The sequence below is a fragment of the Paracoccidioides brasiliensis genome, assembly GCF_000150735.1.
Source record: "Paracoccidioides brasiliensis Pb18 unplaced genomic scaffold supercont2.3, whole genome shotgun sequence".
Classification (NCBI taxonomy): domain Eukaryota; kingdom Fungi; phylum Ascomycota; class Eurotiomycetes; order Onygenales; family Ajellomycetaceae; genus Paracoccidioides; species Paracoccidioides brasiliensis.
This window is the reverse complement of record NW_011371360.1, coordinates 1126936-1149564: the sequence shown is the minus strand read 5'-3', so window position 1 is coordinate 1149564 and position 22629 is coordinate 1126936. Positions and strand designations below refer to the sequence as shown.

At 46.7% G+C, this 22629-nt stretch overlaps 6 protein-coding genes across 6 annotated transcripts; 2 read left to right on the top strand and 4 right to left on the bottom strand.

Moving 5' to 3' along the window:
* Positions 1-17: 17 nt before the first annotated feature.
* Positions 18-1231, bottom strand: PADG_02726 (cysteine synthase; the record flags this gene model as incomplete). The annotated part of the gene is made up of 2 exons (XM_010760278.1): positions 18-1015; positions 1096-1231. 2 exons carry the CDS (start codon positions 1229-1231, stop codon positions 18-20), a joined length of 1134 nt encoding a protein of 377 aa, XP_010758580.1.
* An 850-nt stretch (positions 1232-2081) lies between these two features.
* On the top strand, positions 2082-5807 carry PADG_02725 (condensin subunit YCG1; the record flags this gene model as incomplete). Its single annotated transcript, XM_010759801.1, has 3 exons — positions 2082-2532; positions 2599-4253; positions 4317-5807. 3 exons carry the CDS (start codon positions 2082-2084, stop codon positions 5805-5807), a joined length of 3597 nt encoding a protein of 1198 aa, XP_010758103.1.
* A 2620-nt stretch (positions 5808-8427) lies between these two features.
* On the bottom strand, positions 8428-10687 carry PADG_02724 (uncharacterized protein; the record flags this gene model as incomplete). Its single annotated transcript, XM_010760277.1, has 4 exons — positions 8428-9372; positions 9467-10173; positions 10289-10346; positions 10532-10687. The coding sequence occupies 4 exons, from the start codon at positions 10685-10687 to the stop codon at positions 8428-8430; spliced, it is 1866 nt and encodes a 621-aa protein (XP_010758579.1).
* Positions 10688-12022: 1335 nt separating this feature from the next.
* PADG_11480 (uncharacterized protein) lies at positions 12023-12223 on the top strand (the record flags this gene model as incomplete). Its single annotated transcript, XM_010760646.1, has 1 exon — positions 12023-12223. One exon carries the CDS (start codon positions 12023-12025, stop codon positions 12221-12223), a length of 201 nt encoding a protein of 66 aa, XP_010758948.1.
* A 1346-nt stretch (positions 12224-13569) lies between these two features.
* Positions 13570-15481, bottom strand: PADG_02723 (uncharacterized protein; the record flags this gene model as incomplete). Its single annotated transcript, XM_010760276.1, has 2 exons — positions 13570-15016; positions 15138-15481. The coding sequence occupies 2 exons, from the start codon at positions 15479-15481 to the stop codon at positions 13570-13572; spliced, it is 1791 nt and encodes a 596-aa protein (XP_010758578.1).
* A 3788-nt stretch (positions 15482-19269) lies between these two features.
* On the bottom strand, positions 19270-20275 carry PADG_02722 (uncharacterized protein; the record flags this gene model as incomplete). Its single annotated transcript, XM_010759800.1, has 3 exons — positions 19270-19422; positions 19493-20022; positions 20179-20275. 3 exons carry the CDS (start codon positions 20273-20275, stop codon positions 19270-19272), a joined length of 780 nt encoding a protein of 259 aa, XP_010758102.1.
* Between the last annotated feature and the right edge of the window lie 2354 nt (positions 20276-22629).

The window sequence follows — 22629 nt, the reverse complement described above, 5'->3', positions numbered from 1 at the left end:
AAAATAAATAAGATGAATCATGGTAGTACAATATACTTCTCCAAATGCTTAGGTATCGCTCCGCGCAGGTTCTTACTCTGCAGCCACTTATCCGAAAATAGACGGTCAGCGTATCTGTAGGCGCCATCACACAATACCGTAACGACGGTATGGCCCTTGCCCAGCTTCTCAGCGACCTCCTTTGCGGCAACAACATTGAGAGCTGAGCTGGCGCCAAGATAGATTCCCTCCTCGTCCAGGCACCGGTAAACCATCTCGATGCTCTTCTCATCACTAATGTGTAAAGCTCCGTCGATAAGGTCGATGTCCGGTTTTAGGTTGTCTGTGACACGGCCTTGGCCTATTCCCTCTGTTATACTGCTCCCAGTTCTCTCAATAAGCTTTCCACCGCTTGTTATGTAACTGTACAGGACACTTCCTGGTGGATCTGCGAGGAAGCTCTTCACCCGACCATCGCTGACCGTCTTTAAATATCTGGTGATACCCGCTAACGTGCCACCAGTGCCAGTGGCGCATGTAAAGGCATCGACTTTACCCCCAGTTTGCGCCCAGATTTCCGGCCCTGTTGTCTCAATATGTGCACGGCGGTTGGCGGTGTTATCAAACTGGTTTGTCCAGACAGCATTGTTGAGCGATTCGGCATGTTGTCTAGCTTGATGGTTGTAGTTTGCCGGGTTGTCAAAGGCAACGGCTGGGACGGGGTATACCTCTGCGCCCAGCAACCGCAAAAGATCGATCTTGCCCTGTGATTGCGTGTTGGGCATGTATATGACGAGGTTGTAACCCTTTGACCGGCAAACGTGGGCCAGACCGATTCCAGTGTTACCGGCAGTGCCTTCAACAACTGTGCCACCGGGTTTCAAAAGCCCTCGCTCCACCGCATCCTGGACAACATATAGTGCTGCCCGATCCTTGACGCTTCCACCTGGGTTTTGGAATTCGGATTTGCCAAGGATTTCGCAGCCAGTTTCCGCGGACAGACGGTTCAGCCGTATAAGGGGGGTATTTCCAATTGCTACCACAAAGTGAGACACAAGTCAAAGCACCGAATGGGGCTCTTAATCCACAAGAGGGAGAGTAAAGGAGCTTAAATACCTCCAATGAGGCCCTTAACAACACCCTGGGCTCTGGAAACTTGAATGGAGTAAGTGTTTTTCGCCTCGGTTTGCGCGATGGTCTCTGTTGACCTATACGCCGTCGCGGCGAAGCGTCTGACACTGTTGCGGAACATACTGCCTGCTATCCTATTAAATAGTTGGAGCTATAAAATATTGAAAGAGCCGGGAAGAGCCAATTGGTATTAATATTAAAGATATCCGGGGTAGTTGTGCGCAGAGACACAGCTTCAAAGCTATCCAGGTTGTAGTTGAACTACCTATTATCTATCTCTATAAACTCATAAAATCGCGTGATCGAGATACATTGGACGAAGACAAACTGGTCACGTGGCCCCGTAGACCTCGATGAACCGCAAAGAGAGGATGAGAGGTGCATTTTAGCCGTTGTATGGGGAAGATGATATATTGCCAGCGTTTTCATCTGATAGCTAGCAAATAGAAAACTGGGCTTTTATTTATGTCTATGTTTCTGTGTTGTTTCTATTGTTCGGTTTAATGGAAAAAAGGATGAATGGTTGCTTACCTAATAAAAAACTGCCACCAGCTAAGTCACGTGAATTCTCGAGCCCTTATCTTAGCGCAATCGGTGAGTGTTAGCGTCATTTACATAAGCCAGATACCAAGACAGCTGGCCCGAGCTCTCTCTAACCCCAAACAGGCTTAACGCCTTGTTCCACGCTACAGCTTCAACTTCGAGATGTAAACAAACGCATCGGCATTCAACGACATCCAAGGAACGAGGTGACTTAACCAACCCACGACACTAATGACAAACTTCTGAGTCTTGTATATAACATGGTTGTATCCACTATTGTTTATTTTTATCCCCACTCACTGATTCCTCCTCTCCAAAATTAGCGGCGACGAACCCCATTCAAGGCAGGATAAACAGGAACGTCATCATACATTTTCTCCAGTCAAATCAGCTTGCGCTGATACTTGATAGCGCTTTCGATAATCACCATGCCGTCTCGAGTCGCTGCTCGCGCTTCATCGGTGACATCCTCTCGCAAATCATCTGCCCCGCCCTCTGGAACTGCGCCGAATGTCTTCATCCCACCAGAGCCTCCTTTACCTACGTCTAACCCCAACCTCCGCGCAAGCATAGTCGAGATCTTCACTGATGCGCAACGCTCTGCCACCAGCCACAGAAAGCTTGTAGTGCGGCTAAGAAAAATACAAGAAGTAAGTTGTGGATTGCGACAGGAGAAGGGGAGAGCGAAGCAAGGGAACAAGCTCCATGAAGAATTCATGAATGATAGTTTCGATGATAGCGGTGGAGTGGCAGAGAAGGAATTCAATATCGAGATCTCTCGATGCATGTTGAGAGTTCTGGTTGTGAAAAAGACAGAGGCGGTCGGAGATCGGGTTATTAAATTCTTAGGAACGTTCCTGAGAAATGCCTCTGAGAAAGGTAAGATAAGAGAAATAAAATGTAGCAAACTATACTTGTGCTATGGAGATTCTAACAGATACACAGATTTTGAGCTATTTCTTCAGGGTGATCCTGGTGAAACACAAACCTTACCAGAAACGCCTACCTTGAGATTAATATTCGATATCGTGTCGACAATGATTCCCTTGCAAGCTGCCAAAGAAAGGGTCATCCGATATCGAGCGACACAAATCGTGACCCACATTGTCAATTCCCTGGACTCTGTGGATGATGAGCTGTACCACCTCATCAGACAAGGCTTAGTTAAACGCCTTAGAGATAAAGAACCTGCCGTCCGCGTACAGGCCGTGATGGGTCTAGGCCGACTCGCGGGAAATGAGGACGAGGAAGATGATTCCAGTAAAAATAACGGCGCAGCAGCTCTCCTGGACAAGCTTCTGGACGTACTCCAAAACGATACCAGTGCTGAAGTACGACGAACATTACTTCTTAACCTTCCACTGACCCCGACTACCCTGCCTTACCTCCTCGAACGAGCACGAGACCTGGATGCGCCGACACGGAGAGCATTATATTCACGTTTGCTTCCGCAATTGGGGGACTTTAGACATCTATCGTTGACAATGAGAGAAAAACTACTACGGTGGGGAATCAGAGATCGAGATGATAACGTTAGAAAAGCGGCAGGGAGACTCTTTTACGAGCGATGGATTGAAGATTGTGCCGGAAGACCAGAAACAGAGGAGAACGGCCAACCCGCAGACAAAAGTGCTCCACTCAGCATGCCCGCGCTGATGGAGCTCCTAGAACGTATAGATGTCGTCAACTCTGGTATTGAAGGTGGAATTGCCCACGATGCGATGAGAAGCTTCTGGGAAGGCCGTCCTGATTACCGTGAAGCGGTTGATTTCAATGAACAATTTTGGGAATCTCTAACCCCAGAAACCGCATTCATGGCGCGAAGCCTCAACCAGTTTTGTTGGGAAGAGGGTGATGGTGAATATGACGATTTGGCAGATGAAAAGATTCCCGAAGTGACTGCACTAGCTTATTACCTTCATAAATATGCCAGCGATCTTTTGCAAAGGCTAAATCAGCCCAGCGAGGATGACCGTGCCGAAGAGGAAACCGTTGAATGCGAGTTTGTCGTTGAACAACTCCTTCATATAGCCCTAACGCTTGATTACAGTGACGAAGTGGGCAGAAGGAAGATGTTTTCTCTCCTTAGGGAGACTCTGGCCGTGCCTAACCTACCTGAAGAGGTAACAAAGCTTGTCGTCGAGGCTTTGCGAGCGGTTTGCGGCCCTGACGCTTCTGGCGAGAATGAATTTTGCGGCGTTGTTCTGGAGGCCGTCGCTGAAGTGCATGATACGATCGTTTCGGAGGACAGCTTCGTTTCTGCTAAGTCTGAACAGAGTCAGGGAAGTTCAGAGAAATCATCTAAGCGAAACCGTTCAGAAACCCCTGATGATGAAGTTGATGAAAATGAAGGGGATAGTGAAGAGGTCCCTTTTAATAAGGAAGAGGCCAAAGCCAAGGTTCTGCGCGAGATTATGGTTAACATGAAATGCCTCTATATTGCGCAATGCATGCTGCAGAATGTTCAAGGCAACTTGCAGGATAATATGCACCTGGTCACCATGTTGAATAATCTGGTGGTACCAGCAGTTAGGAGCCACGAGGCTCCTATCAGAGAGCGTGGCCTCGAGTGCTTGGGTCTATGCTGCCTATTGGATAAGGTGAGCCGCTAGAAAATTAACCCGAATTATGTTTACTATAGCACATATCTAACTATTCTCTAGACACTTGCTGAAGAGAACATGAGTTTGTTCATCTACTGCTACACCAAAGGCCATGAAGCACTACAAGAAACAACGATACGAATTCTTTCCGATATCCTCACAACACATCATTCGATACTTCTCCCAGTCCCATCTCCAAACGAGGCCAACTCTGTTGTTACTCCCCCTTTTCAAAAACCATTGCTTAAGGTATTTGCGAAGTCCTTAAAAACCAACTCTCCACCTATTGTCCAAACAGCAGCCGTCACGGCACTAGCGAAACTGCTTCTTACCGGCGCCCTGTCCCCGTCTGGTCCTAACGTACCCTCGTCAATTAAAGAGCTGAACGAGAACTCTATTGACACTCTCTTACAAGCTCTCGTTATTTCATTTTTTCATCCTCGTACGCGAGACAACCCAGCTCTCAGACAAGCATTGAGTTATTTTCTCCCCGTCTATTGTCACTCCCGCCTCACAAACGCTCAACATATGCGCAAAATTTCAGTACCTGTCATTCGTTCTGTCCTATCAGCAGCTGACGATTTCTATTCCCTTGAAGCTGATGAAGACAGCGACGGTGAGATCGACGAAACAGTTGGGGAAAAGGAGGTCAAGTCCCTTATGGCAAATGTAGTGGGAATGCTTGTCGAATGGACCGATGACAGGCGTATAGTCGGGTTAGGGGGTGAAGCTCAACTTCCAGGGCTCTCTGTGTCTACCAACAGCACCCCTTTCCGACCCAGCGACAGCCTTCATCTGGCCCTCATGCGAGATATCTTGCAACGCCTCCTGGGCGTTGGCTCCACTAGCGCGTCGACCAAGGAGGAGAAGAGACATCTTCTTTCCATGCTGGGAAAACTACACATTCCGTCCCCACCGGTGGCAGTTGCGCCTTCGCAGTCTGGATCACGGGTCCCTGATGGAGCGGATGATCATGAAATCCTCCGCTCTAGCTTGCGCTCTAACAATGTGAACAATCAAGTTCAGCTTGCGTCTGACGACAATGGGGAGCTACCGTTGCTTGTAAAGGATTTGTTGGATCAGGCGATCACCTCTGGCGTCGCGAGCGATGCGACGGGGAGGAATGCATTGGTTAAAGCGAAAAATGCAGTTCTGAAACTTGTCGCGGCCGTTGCTGCAGCAGCTGCTAAACCAAATGGGAAGATGAGGAATACAAGTAGGGCGGTATCAGTGAGCAGTACCGTTAGCAGCGGTAGTAGACGGGATAGTGGAATGAGCCGCGGTACGAGAGGGATGTCAAGGGAGGTGTCTCTAGCTCTTTCTATGTCGTCTATGGCGTCCGTGGCCGTGAAGAAGGAGCGGAGCGAGGATGGTGAGAGTGTTTTGAGTGCTGTGCGGAGCGAGAGTGAGAATTTGGATGATGTACAAACAGAAGTGGGAGATGGGGATGATACTGTCATTGCGAGAAGTCCCAGTGATGGCGGGCATGTTCCAAAACGAGAGCGGGAGGGGAGCCATACGACGGATGTGTTAACGGATGCTGAGGAGTAAGGAGGGCATGGAGATTATAGGTAGATTGACACAGGTGGTGTTTTCAGTTATATTTCCAGTATACTTTTGCCAGTTGTATCTGGTTCACTGGGCGAAGGCATCTGGGGTTTTTATTTTCCAGAATATTTCTGTTCCCTGCAGTTATAGTTCTCCTTTTATTGTCCTTTGGGATTGATATCTCTTAGTTGATGGTCCCCTGTGTCCTCATGGTCTGGTTTGTTATACAGTGCTGGATTCCTGATATCTATGGAGCATAGGTAGAATGAAGCGTAGCCTTACTACTCGATGCACCTTGTTCATCACACTCCGTATAGTTATATCATTCAGTTATTTGCGCTCTGACTACACTTCCCTTCCCAATTGGCTACCCGCCTACCATGTAAACGGCTATGCTCTGCGAGTTACACATTCACCCCATATATATACATACACAGATTTCCCAACTAGCCGCAAGAATCGTCGAACAATGTTTCATACAGGTACATATGTAATGTGTGGGGAATTCATTTGGTGCCCCGTCCTTCTTGCTGTTATCCATAATCGCCGGAGAAATTCAAGCTTTGAAGTTCAAAAAGGTCGACTTCGCTCTTCTTTCTTTTTTTTTTTTCGTTGTGAAGAAAAAGGTGATGGAAAAGAGTGACCTGGAAAACTGGCTACGATTCATGAAGACAATAACAGCAGCATTATTAAATAGAGTGGAAGGATGAGTTGTTGGGTTAAGCAAGAGAAAAAAACGCGATCTTGGGGGATGGTCTCAAACTACAGACACATGGCAAGAAATAAGGTAAAATGAAATAGACCAGGCACCAAGACACGGGGCAGCGTACAAGCAATAATAGTGAAAGAGAAAAAAGTGGTAAGAGAGGGAGCTAGAAGTAACTGAAATAGACCAAAAATATAACAATCAAAAGGAAAGAAAAGGTGACTAGTAAAAGTAGAGTTAAGCAGCTAAATCAAGGGGGGGGAAATGAAAGAATCCACCAAACCACACACCAAACACTCCAAAAAGTTTCTGCCCACGAATTTTTCCATCCAAGTTTGAAAAGAAATGGTTAAAGGAGTGGGCAAAAAAAAATTAAAATTAAAATCAAAACCCAATCGATGCCATTTGCCATGCAACCAACCAGCCAACCAGCCAACCGACCAACCTACCAACAAATCCGAACAGAAGCAGCCCCCAAACAAGCATCAATCAACAGCAAGCAAAAAAATAAAAATAAATAAAAATAAAAATAAAATAAAATAAAAAAATAAAAGAGAGAGAAAAGGAAGCTCCATTCCGTTTTCCCGGTTTCCAACAACCTTAAAAACTGTCCACCCCCGGCGCTTGCTTAAAGTTATATAAAATGCCCGACAAACTTGGCCAAAAAAGTATTCCAAAATAGATCAGTTCTACAACCGATAAACAACAAGAGGTTCTGTAGAAGCAACCTGAACGAAGTCCATGAGAGGAAATACACGGCGGGGAAAAGTGTTGTGTCCGTGTGTAGCAAACGTAGCATTGATGGTTTCCCTCTCAAATTCAATTTGCCCTCTCTTTCCGTCTCTTTCTGTCCTCCCCTTTTTGAAATTGATTTTCACCTTGTTTTGGTTCCAATGCCAACAATTCCTTTTCTATAACCTCTCCGTACCATATCCATCCCAATCTGTTTAATTTCCCCTGTAAAGTTATCCAAATTAGAATTTTATCCCTTGTTCCCCCCATTCACCCTGTAATTTGCACATTTTTTTCTTTGTTGATAGGCCAAACCGTACATACTCCCCCTTTGCTTTCCTGCCACCGCTGAAGCTCAAACCACGGCAACAAATCCAGTACACTCGATTATCCCATACCATCCCAAGAACAAACGCTTCAAAACTTATTTTTCGTTTCCCCGCTCGCTATGCTGCCGATGACGACGATATCGTGTAAACGACGGTGATGTTGTTCCGCGCGAAAATAATAACAATAATAATAACAACAAAAGGAAAAAAAAGCATCTCTATGTGTCCCCATTGACATGTCATGCAATGCCACGCCGAAGGTCCTCCCTGCTCCGCCATCGGTTCTGGTCCGCCGTTCCATACTTAAAAAGAAGCAGTAACTGGCGAATATGAAAACAACTTGAGAAAATACAAACGGTGAAAAAAATGAATCAAACACAAAGTGACATTAAACAGCAAAAGAATACCAAAAAAGAAAGGAAGGAAGGAAGGAAGAAAGATTAAGCAAATGCCACCGATCGAGTTGCTCTGCCAAATTTTTCCAGTTATCCATCAAGCTGGAATTAAAAGGACCAGAAGGGTCGTAAGATGAACATTTGCTAAAAAAACCAGTGATCTTTTCAACTTAGATAGGGCTTTCTCCTCTGGTTATAAAAACACCTTGCCCTCCGAAAAAAGGGTAACTGCTTATTTCCACCCAATGCACTGAATATCGCGAGGGAGAAACGATATCTCTATAGAGAGAGAAGCAGCTAATGCACCATATTTGCGGATCAATTGAAAGAGAGATAAAATAAAAAAAGGATACTGCCGAGGTTGGACAAAAAGGTAACCAAAAAAAGACGCGAAACGTTGGTCTCGAGGTAATGTTCGCGAGATGGATAAATCGAGACGGTGAGACGTATGTAGTATCAAATTATGCTGGGGATTTGTTAGAAGCAGCACCGTTCCTGCGGCCGTCATCCACAGCCAATGCACCGAGGCCCGTGGTCAAGAAGGCGAAGGGATCAGCTGCGCCATCATTACCATAGAAGTTGCCGTTGGAGGAGGCTCCAACAGCCTGGGGGACGTGGTCTGCACTAGTGAAAGCAGCCTGGGTGGCCGGGTTACCAAATGAGGCAGCGGAGTGGGATACGTTGGCCGACCCGTAAGGAGGGTTCATTTGGCCCATTTGACCCATTGGAGGGTAGGGACCAGAAGCAGCCCCAATGCCTGAGGGCAACGCATAGGTGCTTGGGGGCCCACCAAATTGCTGGCCGAAGGCACCAAAGGCACCGAAGGCACCTGCACTAGAGGCGAAAGGGCCTGGGCCTGGGGTGCTAGTGATGGATGGGGGGCCCATTCCGAAGCCCGAGGGGGGTTCCATGGGAGAGGGAAAAGCGGAATCAGCCACAACAGCAGCGCCGGAGCGGGGACCACCACAGCGAAGGCAGTTGATGTTCTTCGCGAAATTATGGTAGCCACAACCTTCTGCACCGCACTTCCAGTCACCAGCTCGGAATGGGACAACGCCGCCGTTGCCGCCCATGCCTCGCGAGTGGCCTCCATGGCCTACATGGTGTCCCATATGATGTGGTGGGGGCATCATCGATGGTGGGCCGTAACCGTAGCCTCCATATGCCATTGGGTCCGGGCCAGTACCAACAGCTGGGAAAGAACAGCGGAAGCATGTAGTACGACGCTGGAAATTAGAGAATCCGCAGGACGGGCAAGTCCAGTCACCAGGGCGGGGACGATTCTTACTGGGAGGGAATGGGGTAAGGATTTCAGCAGCATGATCCAGGACGCGGCTAGAGGAAGGGGATACTTCGATGGCTTTGTCGTTGAGAGCACGACCGTTCATGCAAAGGCTCTCCGCAGCCTATATACAATGAAAAGTAAAATTAGAATCGGTTACAAAATAAGCCGTTCGGAAGAAAAGGAAAAGAAAAACATTTTTATAACACATTACGTACCTCCTCGTGAGATGAGAACACCGCAAATCCAGTTCCAGTGGGCTTGTGCTGGTCAGGTGTTCTCAAGGTCCAAAAAGCAATTGGACGGCCTCCAAACTGGGTATACCAACTCTCCAGCTCGGACTGGGTGGTGTCGTGCGGCAGGCCACTCATATGAAGGACCTTGCTGCGTTCAGCCAAAAAGGCACGGACATCAGCTCGTGCATCCATGGGGCGGGTGAGGATCTCAGGATGCTCGTGGGGCGGCTGTGACTTTCTAATCAACCCGTGAAGGACTCGAGCCAGAGTGATTGCCTCCTCCATGGCACGCCTTGGCGAGGCAGGAGCCAGGGCCTGGAGATGGAAGGGAAGATTATGTTTGATGGGAGCGGAAGACTGCATGGGCTCAACCTCGAGAGCAGCACAGATGTTGGCCAGATCACTCGGGCCAAAAGGGAGGGATTCCGGGTGGTGCTGCTGCCATCGCTGATATTCCGTCCGCAGGTCAAAAGTACGCGAGTGTTGCAGGTACGGGGGAAGGACTACAGCTTTGTCTCTGGCTTCACGGGGGAGCTGGACACGCATATCCCAAGAGTCCAGAGTTACGAAGGAAAACTCGAAATTCTTTGAGAGGAGGTGCTCTTGAGCAAAAGCATCAAACTGGTTGATGGCATCCCGAAAAGTACCTGCCGAGCGGACATGTTCCCAGGTGAGGGTGGTCAGGCTTGCTAATCGTTATGGTTAGTCCATATGATTTGGCACAAATGAACGTGAGAGGACTTCAATTCTTGGGCTTTGAGATGTAAAAAAAGAAAGAAAAGGGAGGGAAGGGGTCAGACTCACTGCATAGGGGAGTTATGGGGGTGTTGACTGGTTTTACCAGCACACTCTCTCGATGAAGCTGTTTTTTTTATAGTTAACGTTAGTCAAACCAAATGACTATCGCAACATCCACGAGAGCAAGTGTCGTAACCAAACAAGAAAGAAAAAGAAAGAAAAAAACCAATTAGACATAAAATCTATAGTTATAGATATTTTTTATCTCCCTCTTTCTGTAGTTTTCTTCAAAGCAAAATAAAAGCTCACCTCCTTGCAGTTTTCCGCGTCCAACAATATCCAGCCCAGTTCGATAACTTCAGCGGAGTCTTTGGTGACGTATACGCCATGTTCATCGCAGGTGGTAGCAACATGGATAACGACATAACGGTCCAACTTCGGGGAGGGCGGATGCATAGCAGCCATTATCTCTGATTCGGACTGATGAATTGATCGGGGAGGAGGGTAGGGTGAGGTGAGGTGGGTGAGATGTCAGACCAGTAGGATCACGAGGGATGGTGGTGGGTATGGTGGAATTGGTGATTTATCTGGTCGAGACGAGGGGGGGCTCTAAGCTATTTTTATTTTTATTTTTATTTTTATTTAAATACTACTGGCAGAGAGAAGCAGCAGCAGCAGCAGCAGCCAGCAACACACACACAGGCAAACACACACAGCAACAAACGAAGGCGAGAAAAGAGTGTGAGAGGAGAGGGGATAGGGGGGATAATGGAGAGAGGGATAGAGAGCGTGAAGACCGAGAGGATTGGGTTGGTGTCTGTCCGTCTGTGTGTGTGTGGAGAGGATAGACACACAGTGAGAGGAGGGGGGGGGGGGGGGGGGGGCGGGAGGATTGTGGGTGGTGTGCCGTGGTTTGCAGGATATGGAGATGTTGACGTTGAACATTGGGGTTCAAAAAGATCCAAAGTTCAAAAAAGTTCAGAAATTCAAAAAAGTTGAGGTCGGAAGTTGCAGGTGCTGGGCAAGCCAAGCACTTGCCGTTTTGGGCCGGGGCTGGCTCCTGACGAACAACAATCCTCCATATAGAACTAGTCGTCTGCTTTTTCATTTAGAGAGCAACTTCTTACACCCAACATCATATATACATTGTATATCTCTGTCTACGGAGCAACATGCACGATAATACAGGGAATTGCTATTGGTTTTCTCACGGCACATAGTTACACAATCCACCCAAATATTCCCAAACGTATGGAGGTTAGATAGTTGCCGAGAGATCCGCGATAAACTCACGCTCTCAGGCTCTCCTGCTCAAGTTGTTCAAATGATTAATTGATACAGGTGCTTGCGGAAAAGAGTAAAGCTCACTTCTTTGCTCGGGAAGAAGAATCTGGTTAGTGGAGTCGGTAAGGAGTTCACCGAACCGCTGACTGCGTGCTTTCGTCAAATTCCACCCGCCAAGGGTTCTGGGATGATTCGTTCCGCTGTCATCACGTTTCTCGCACCCTTAACTAACTAGGGGCTCGGAAATGTCATATTTAACTCAAACGGATAACTTATTTGAAAAAGTGGAAAGGTGAAAAAGAAGGGCGGTGTGAATAAATCAAACACCACAAGAGAAGAACCCAAAACCCCCCATGGATTCCATGGTTATTCACAGAAATGAGAGTATGGTACCATATCCAACATCCCATTTTTCTCCAATGCGCTCCACTCTTTTCCTCCCATCCCATCCCTATCCGGCAAGGTTCTCGCCAGTGTTCTCCACGTGCTGCCGCTCATACCCGTCTTTCTGCAGCCATGACCCCGGCCTTTGCATGCACAAGTGGTGTGCAAGTACAGACTTGGGCAAAACAGGTTCTACAGATTACTCTCGGCAAGGTTTGCGTGCACAATAGGATGGACACAACGTATCAGAGCCATAAAGAATTAAACTCAAAAAGCACTGCCAGAGAAGCGGACGATTTCAAGCTGATCCCCGTTTTATCATTAATGGGATGACATATTGTCCCACACCCCATATCCCCTGGATACCTATTCCACAGCTCCTCTAAAAGCGTTGAAGGTTGTATTCATCTCTCAAATCGCTGGTGTTCAGTGGTCGATAAAGCTAGACTCATACATACACACGGCGCCCACGAATGACACAACCACCATCATGAAATACATTGATAGCTATGGAACGAGAGAAGTGGCTTCGTGGTATCCTTCCTAAATATTAGAAAGTACCCATCATACTCCTTCCAGATATACTTAGGCGCAGAACCGGGGAAGATATGTAATTGCGGGGCGGGGGAGGCAAATTAAAATACGCAGATAACTTCCCAGCATGGAGGCCAAAGCACAATGGTCAAGTATGTTCTCGCCACAACTCCAAGAAGATCGTCCCTCAACCTCCGGCGATGAGAAGGTGAAATCAGTTGGCTTGATTTTCACTCTAGAAAGCCTGTTACAAGCTTAGTTACGTATCTATTCTCTACATCTCTGCCACCTCTGCCTTCTGAAGATCTATGTTAATTGCGAATTAGCGTTCCCATTTTTCTCACCACGATACATGGTTTAGACCGAAAGAAGGTGCCAGGCCTCTTTTTGCCATAAGAGCATATCAACAAAGAGAAAACGGCTTCAGCATTTAATCATAAGCAGACGATGTCTATACATACGAACGAGCATGAGAAGGTCGAATTTCGGCGGGCGAAGTATAATGTATCCACATAATCATTTATTCAACAGTTTCATTCCTGTGCAGAGCCTGCAGAACTATTTAAAATTACCTACGGTGATATTTGGCATCATAATCTCATTAACATGGAGCCAAATGCATGTCCCTAAGGAACCAAAAAAAAATAAAATAAAATAAAATAAAAGGTCAAAAACATGTTTGCGGAAAGGGGGAATATTCAAAAACTAACAAAAAATGTCAAACAACGTGCTATAAAGAGAATCAAAAAAAGGGTGGGGACTCGCAGAAACCAGGCGAGACCACGTCAATGAGAAGACAAACAATTAAAGATTAAAAAACAACCCAGCCCTGAAAGATTGGATGAAAAAGAACGACGCTCCTCCTCAGGTTTAGCACCACATTCTACCAACCTACTCAGGTATCCAGGCCATTATCCCTTATCGTCCCAATAATATCGTTAAGCAAGTGAACGCAACCAAAACAAACCAGCCAAATCAAGCCAGATGATATCAAACAAATCCAACCCATTCAATCCAAATCCCATATAGCAAACAGGAAAATCCAAGAGCAAAAGGTAGGGGGAAAAAAACACCCCAACGACATAACCCAAGACATCCCCAAAGCAGAAGTGAACATGGAAAAATATCCCGAAACCGCCCCTTGATCACCGCCACAAATCCTGCTTACTTCCCTCCCGTCGATGCATCCACGGCCCACCACCACCACCTCCATAACCACTGCTACTCTTTGGCCTCTGCTCCTCACCAGGTAACGCAAGGAACCCACCGGCCCCGTTCCCAACCAACACGCTCCTGCGCGCCTCGTCACCCCACGCCGGACTCAACTGCGCCCCATGGAAACTAACAGGGCGCGAGCTACTCCCACGCCGTCGACCGCCACCACCCGGCCCCCCCATGCCAGGCATGTCAAGCGGCTCGTACGCGGTGAAGTTCCACTCCGCCTCTTTAGCCCCCTTGCTATAGACGGACATGGCCTGGTTGAGGCCTTTAATTCCAGCTCCACCAGCTCCACCTTTTCGACCCATCTGCGGGAGTGAGGCGTACATGAGGGTTTCCGGGAACGAGGCGTCGCGGACGTATAGATCCAGCAGGGACGGGAGGGAGCCAGCAAGCAGGGATGCCATGAGGTATTTGTAGTAGTGGGCGGCGTGATTTTCGGATTTGGCTGTGATTTCGTAGTGGAGGAGACGGAGGGAGCGGGACGCGAGAGGGGGGACGTTGTCCTGCACGAAAGCGTCTGAGATGTACTGGGTGACGGAGAGGCTTTGGAGGCGCGGGGCGTTTTTGAGGATGTGGTGCAGGGAGCCGGGGGGGATGCCGGTGTTGGAGAGGGTGAGGTGTTTGAGGGCATGTCTGTTGTTACTGGTGCTGAAGTAGTCGATGAATGCGCGGTAGGTGATACCTGGGGTATCGTGGAGGGTGAGACGTTCGATGGGGGGGAAGGGGCATAGAGATGGGGAGTCCTTGAAGATGAGGCTTTCTAGCTCGCTTAGATCTTCCAGCTTTAGATCTGTCATGCAAGGGAGGCGGCTCAGAACCCGGCGGAGAACGTCAATTGAAGTGTTTAGGCCGCATAGCTCTAACACCTCGAGATTGGGCCATACTTTTATCTGTGGCCGCGGGGGCTGAGGCTTGTGGCGCTGTTGTCGACCATATATAAATTGGTCTACGTTTGATACTTCATCCTCTTGCTGGATAGCACTGAATGTTTTCTCGGAGCCCCTGGCATATCGCATGCGTCGAATATCGGGACAGCGAGCAATCATTGTTTGCTTGAGGATCATGGTTGACTCATCGTCACAGAAAAAGCCAGCGGGCAAGTCGACATATCGTAGGTTGGGTAACATCAGCACTGTCTGTGCCAGAAGTAGCTTACCGGCTTCTCTTGTCATGTATGGCATCCGCAGTGAAAGAACCAGCTTTCCAATGCGCTGTGATTCGCGCACTGTTCTGCTGAACAATGTCAAGCGTGTCATGGGTGCGTCTAGTGGTTCTGAATTGTGATCAAGAAAGGAGTTCTTTTTCCTTTTCGCGGACAATTCGTACTCGAGGTCGCAATAGTGGACAGCATCGATACGGACATTTTGGTACCTATTAGATGTAGCGGTGCAGGGGAATAGTTAGCACTGTAAAAAAAAATAATCACTTAAAATATTGGATATATTATTGATAACTCAATAGTATGCGGGAATAGATATGGACTATCACAAACAGCAGATCGTGGGCGGGAGGGTGCCATCTCCTACACACAAGGGCACAATGAGCGAGGTCCCGCATTTTACAGAGCATGCAGCCGTCTTCAGTCATTGACTCCTCGGAGGAGTTGTAGGTGTCATCCAGGGTATGGAGGCAGACATAGCCGAAGATCCTAGAGAGGATCTCGGGAGACAGCTCTCGAGTAAAGTCCCTACGCGGGCTGTTGTTGGGGGTAGGATATTGTGGATTGTTGTGTTCATAGTGGTTGGCTTTGTTGCTGCATTTCTCATGTTGACTGTAGCCATAGTGGTTGGCACTCTCTCTTTTGCCTTTGGAGAGGAAATTCTTGAACAGTTTCATAATGCACTTGACCTTCTCCTCTATTGGTGATGTGGATACAGACCCAGGATGTCTGTGCGTGTATGTGTATGTGAGTAAAGGATGTGCGAATCGCGACTTGAGTGGGAGGCAGAAGAAGAATGTGGTGCTGTCCAGTAAACATCAAAGCAAATGCCAGCACTAAGTAATAACTAATTAATGCATACACTACATGGAATAGGTACAGTACCTAGGTATACATGTACAGGTATGCTGAGGGAGGATCGTGGAGATGCAGCTGAAGAAAGTTGGGGAGAAATAGCGGAGTTTGTGTGGTTTAGTTAGCTAAATATTTTTTAGTTTAGTGGGGTTGCAGTTGAACATGGTTTTATTTAACTGTCAACTTGGCACCTTGGAGATGGAGTAAATTTTAACTTCGTAGTTTATTTTAATTGTTTATTGTTATTGTTATTTTTATTTTTATTTTTATTTTACTATTTTTTTTTTAATTCTTTTTTTTTTTTTGAATCAGAACTTGCAGCAGCTTATCTGTCTGCCCACTCCTATAAAACTACTCTTTTGATATACTGATCAAGAGAAAGATTTTCTTGATCATCATCATGCCCACAAATGAATATCTCCATTATTCATTTATTTCATGTCTTCCTCTCTCAATAACTCCTGCGTACGGAGTACTCCGTGCTTAACCCCTTACACACTATGGAGTGTACCCTTGGTGAATCCCTCCTCCTCCTCCTGTTGAAAAGGTCTGTCGAGGATTTCTCTCTGCAACTAAATAATCAAGCACCTCCTGGTCATTAACAAGCACACACCAATCAATCAGCCTAACAGCCACAACCAGGGAATAATTCCAACTTCGCAAACAAGCGCTATTTGTTTCTAAATTAACTCCCCCCTTGACACTTATCCCCTTATCCCCATATCCCCTCATCCATCCTCGGGCCCTTTTCCCTTCGATGTCGAACGTCTTTGACTCGCTAAAATGGCCAGTGAATGCCCCAACTTCGTAGTGCCCCAAAATAATGCCCACCCAGCTTGTTTCGGACTTTTGAGATCACTCTGCCGCTCAAACGGCCGCTGCATCCCTTGAGTCCAAGTCCCCTGGTTTCAGAGTTAGCAAAGCCTCTGGTACCAGCCATGCTGTTTGATGGCTGATCGATGCCTAGTTAGTGAAACCATGCCGTAATTCCTTCGTGACAGATAACCCTGAAACTCGCATCCTATTCCCTATGTTGTTGTACCCTGAATAGCCGACCCACGTTCAACTGTTAACCAACATAGAAAACAAATCTTGAAGATGCCATCCAATAAAAAAATTAATGCAAATATTATCAGCCCCATGCACTCTGATTATTTATAATGGATGTGCTTCCGTGAATAATAAAAAAACTTTTACACTGGTCGAAGCTGCACCCGATGCTGAGCTTTCTCTCCATGAATCTTCTTCTGCCATGTGTGGTTGAATATCTGAACCCTACAGTATCCGAACCTGCTTACAGGGGGCTAATAATATACATGTGGCGACTTATAGGCCTTTGGAATATGAAATAATATCTAATGAAGGAAACATACAAGCAGTTGCGGAGCCAACTATCTACTCACCATTGCCACAGCTACCTTGTGGCATTCTGACGCAAACTAACGCGCACTCGCCCTGTTCTTCCAAGGCAGGAAAATGCGAATCAAATGTTCCTCAGCAAATAGCGGTGATACTGAGGGTTCTCAACGTTGTCCGTTTTGGTGCGATTATCCGTAGCTAATACCTGTTCTGGATATGGTACAATGAATACCGGCGGTTGTCTGTCAGTCCGCTATGCGGGTTACAATGACCCATATTGCGAGGTCTTTGAGTGGGTGAACCCTATGTATTCCGCTTTGAGTGTGGTTGAGTAGCGGATTTGTTCTGGAACCGCAAACAGACTCCAATTTATATATCCACCCTCAACACTAACTAGGTTATCATATACTGACTCAACATCTGCTTACCACATGAATCAATGCAACCCCGCTCACTCCCCAATGCAGTATCGCTTATCATCCCTAACCGCGTAGAACCTAACCACCCTAGCCTTCTGCTTCTCTTAACCTCAGCACACCAAATAGCCACCACACAAAGCTGCGTTTCAGTATCCTTACCCCTTAACAAACCCTAGGTTAGAATCTATGCTAGTTCTGGAGACATCAACAATGACTCCTCCCTTTTTTTAAAGTCCAACAGCGTACTGCGTGCCGTCCTGGAATTGAGGAACAGATCTTATAGTTAGACAGGTATGGAGTGACCAACTTTACATTCTTTGCGTAACACAATCGGCTAACTGGAAGGACCTGCGTAACCCTTATTCGGGACTGTTCTTACAGCCCAGAGTTATTATCGGCGTACCGATTGACCAGCCATTTACTCTCAACTTCATATGTTCGTCCCGGCCTTCTCTGTAGGGCACAGACATGTGTGAGATCCCGAATCGTACAAGCACACATTCTGCTGGGGTTTTTCTTGGTTGGTTGTTGTCTTTGCGATTGAAACACTCCAGTCTGATAAACAGGACGGTTGTGCTGTAACTGCTCTTGCCTTAGGGCAATTGGTGCGGTAGAAAATCGCGATGGGGAAGTTGCTGGAGGGAATGTCTAGTACCGTTGGGAATAAGGATCCATAATCGCAAGTCGCATCTAGGAGCCGGGGGACGCACTAGGAATACTCAAGCAATTATTCACATACAGATTTGACATTCTTGATTCAGTCATTTCAGTAGTATCTTATCTTCACTAGTGAGTGTAGTTTTCTCTTCTCAGAATGTGCTGTTGATGACTGCTCATGAATCTTCTTTTATGATTTTAACACCCTTGTGCGGAGTACCCTCATCGTGACCAAATGCCTGAATGACCATGAATGAAGCTCTTTCCCCCCGCCATGGTTTATGATGAAGGGTTCCATAAAGAGTGGCGGCAATTTTGAATGTGAATACAGTTCTTTAATGCAATAGTGCTCCTCGTGGAATCGGTTTGATGGTTCATATCAAGAATAGAGTTTCGGAGCTGTCGTAGCCACTGTGCACCTGCGTAGCAAACTGGCTCTGCAGCTACTAGAGAAACCAAGGTCCCCGGGGAGGGTTAATAAACTCAACAGCAGCGTCAATTTGTGACCCCGCCCATTCGCTCACTCTGAGGTCACACATCATCGATAAGCATAGAAAAGGGGCCAGAGAGGGTAATCTATAAGCAACATTATCCTGCACATGAACAGCATGTAGTGTAAAGACATAAAAGAGAGGGAAAGGAAGTGTTGGAAACATCAGAAGTCCGGGCAAAATGGAATAATTAGTAGATACGGACAAATGACATCAAGCCAAACAATCAACCACATCAACTATGAGAAATGAAGGAAAGGGGTCAAATATGTTTTCTCTTTTCTTTTTTTAAAAAGAAAAGCGATGGTTAGATGAAGAACTTTCCTGACAGCTGTACTGGACTGTACATTGATTAGCATGAATAAAGACATCTATACAACGTGCCGCGCAGCAGCCACCATAATGTTGAAGTTGAACAGGCAAAGGAATCATGTGAAGCAGAGAGAGGGTAAAAGACAAAGAAGCCGCGAGTTGAACTATGGTATCATCAAACTTAAAAATAAAAGAAGAAAGAAAATAAGCTTATTTAACCTTTTTAAACTTCTCAACGTTTTCAGCAAGGTTATTCGAAGTGCCAACTTCAGATGGTTCCTTCCTTCCTAAATCGGAACCCAACCGTAGTTTTGTTTTCCTTTTAAACTTCACGTCATAACTTCAAGATCTCAAGAATGCAATTACAACATATCAAGGTGCCTCATGAATAATGCGCGGGTGCATTCCATCTGCAGATGGCTTATAGAAGCCAAGCAGGGAATTAGGTTGGTTACCATGAGCAGGACCGTTATCGGGCACTTCGGAGGGTGATGAATTTTCGAGCATGGGAAGCCGGATTGTGGGCTGCATCTACATCAGTATCCCAAATAATAGATATAAATCTATGACAATACAGTAGGATCAGCAAGCTTACATCCTCTTTTTTCCACCTGAAAATACTGAGAAATCCGCCGGAACTGGAACCAGAGGCAGGAGCAACACGGGGGCCAGTGCCAGAACCCCTGCTGCCGGAAGAGGTTTTTTTCAAAAAATGATAGAGAAGAGAGGCAAGAACTATTGCTACAATGCCCAGTGGGATGCCAACCCCAAGGCCGACTTTTATACCGATATCTTTATTATACTTGGTTTCTGCAACGGGTGGATCTGTTTTTGCCCCAGGGAACCCGGTGACAACGGCGGGTGGCGAGGTAGAAGACGTGGAGGAAGACGTGGTGATGGTGGTGGTGGTGGTGGCGGGCCGTGTGGCGCCGAATGGGGTGAAGAGAGAAGTGGATCCGATGGCTGTGTTGAGGGAGACGGGGGACCCCACGAGTTCTGAGAAGACGGGGAGGAAGTCGAGGATTTTTTGGGTATTGTTGTTGGTATCACAACTGCATTTGGGGCCATCATTGCAACAATATGTATCATTACCGCATCGCTTGACGGAGTTGTGGATGTGGTCGCCTGTTTTTATCAGGAGGAGATATCAATCTACTTGTTTGGTATGGAGAACTATGGCATCGAGAAGGATAAGAGAGGCAATACGGACGAAAGAAGCAGTAAGACGGACAGGCGGGACTATTCCACGACTTATCCGTACAACTACCTATGACATAATACGACCCGTCATAGAGGGCACACATGTTGTTCGTGGCGCAAACATAAGTGCTTCCGCCGCAGCAGGAAGATTCGGGATTCTGCGGAAAACACGGGGCATCGTTTTTTTCGACTTCGCCGTTTGGTAGGTAGCAATTCCGCTCAGCATGAGAGCAGGAGGAGAAGATTAGAGGGGAGAGAAAAGCAGCCAGCAAGGTCCGGCGAAGTTTCAAGGGAGAAAACAGGAGGGAGGTGTGTTTCATTCTGGTCGGATGAATAGAAAGCGATCTTAGATTGTTAATAGCAGACAGCATGGAGTAGCGCGGCTCCGCTTATCACAACAAGAGGACACAAAGCTACGCTGCTATGGGCGCATGCAGAAGGATGAGTGAGATCTATAGAACGGAACTCGGGGGGTCGGAAGGCGGCTGTGAAAATTTATAGTGATATATACAGAAAGGCGAAAACTGAGAAAACAGAGAAAACAGACCAGAAACAGGGCTGGGAATCGAAGAAAATTTAAGAAATTTAAGAATTGGAAAAGATAACAGGAAGAGAGGTTACCAGTAACAGGAGAGATTACCTACCTACTGGAATGAAGGGAGGAACTGAATAGTAGTAATAAAAGAGCGAATGCCGAAATAACTAGGGTTTAAACAATAAAAGAAAACAGAGAAATCCCATACCAATATCCATCCCCTTTTGAGCTAGACAGATACAGTTAGCAGGGGAATTTAATCTGTAGCTAAATGTAGCCTAACGAACGCAAGAACGGTTTCAAGAGGAGCTAGATGTCACCAACATGTATTAAAATTAAAAGTACTTATCGAGATCAATTGACTAAATAAATACTACATAATTATTATCTAGTTAACTATCATAAAACTAGTTAACTACTCCTTATGTATATGATTTATCTACAGCACACGACAACCATAATTTCCTCCTGCTTGATCCAGCCTTCACACGTTCCTCGCCTCATTCTCATACAGAGTAACAAATATAACTAAACTCTTTACTAACTAGCGTGAATCAGCTGTAATCTACCTGGTATCGAGGCCAACAAGGAGTCCCGCACTGGCTATAAGCAGGGGACATACTCCGTACATATATGTGCATGTGCATGTGCATGTGCATGTGCATGTGCATGCAGAGATAAACCTCTGACGCTGCTGGCTGAATCGGGTTCCGGCATGCCCAAGAGGTTGGCGGCATCGGCCCGATCCACAGCGTTTCCATCGGGGCAGCCTTAGTTGACTAGAGCCTGGAACAGCCCGTGGAGTTGAACTGCGGAATGAGAGAGTGGTTTTATTTTATTTTATTTATTTTATTTATTATTTATTTATATATATATTTGGTGGGGTTGCCCAGGAGAATGACGGCGGCGATATGGCAATAACTGCAGATAACGTTCCGGTTGCTACTGTAATTTTCCCAGGGATAGACTATGAAGCTACGCTTAATTCATTCATACCATTGATCAGTTTCATGGATGTGCGCTCGACATACACCCCTGCTTAGAGGGCAACCCCCCCCCCCCCCCCCCCCCCCCCCCCCCCCCGGCTACATAGTTATTATTACCGTGTGGACCTGGGGCATGTTCTGCGTTACATTCCTTAAGAGAAAAATTAAGGGGTCTCCCGTACTGGATTCCACAGTCAGCTACTCTTCTTCTTGCGAGGCTTCACACTCTTCAGTCTGTCCACTTTTGGCAAGCTGGAGAGGAATGAATGAATCATCAAACCTCTGGGTTCTCCCTTCCCAAACCCGGTAATCTGGCAACATATTCACGTGATGGCCCTTGACCCTAACGTACCTGGAATTTCCTGACTAATCCTTCTCGGCCAATCACATTTCCTCAAATCTCGGCTACCACTAGCGCCGTCCTTGACCGCGCCATAAATACCTCCGTCGCCAGCCAAACATTCTGATTTTCTCTCTTCTTTCTTTTCTTCCCCATCCAAGTGCACGGGTTTTACGTTACCAGTGAAGGTTCGCCTGAGGCAACGTTTTTGCTAGTTGAAAACTACAACTACTGACCGCTCCATGTTGGTCTTCGGATCGGCTGGGAATTTTTGAACAATTTTAAGATTTAACCACCGCTGGGGACACATTTGTCTTTTGTGTCTTCGGCTGAAATGGTGGATTTTATTTCGCTCTTATGATGGCTTGATGATTTAACACGTCGTCGCTGTTGTATTTACTGTCTTATCTGAAGCACTCTTCGCGTCTTGTCTACGCGGCTTGGATAGGGTTCGATGATCTTCTTTTCACTATGGATGTCCCCTTGAGGGATGCGATGGAGAAGAGATAATTTGTGGAGAGCTCCTGCGGGCACCTTAACCAACACGGTGCCGTGCTGACCTTAGAGGACAAACTCGGCTAATCAATGTGCGGTATATGTGATTTGGTTTTGGACAAGCGAGGCTTTTCGTTTGTCATGTCGTTCATGTCTAGTTGTAATATCTCAAGAAG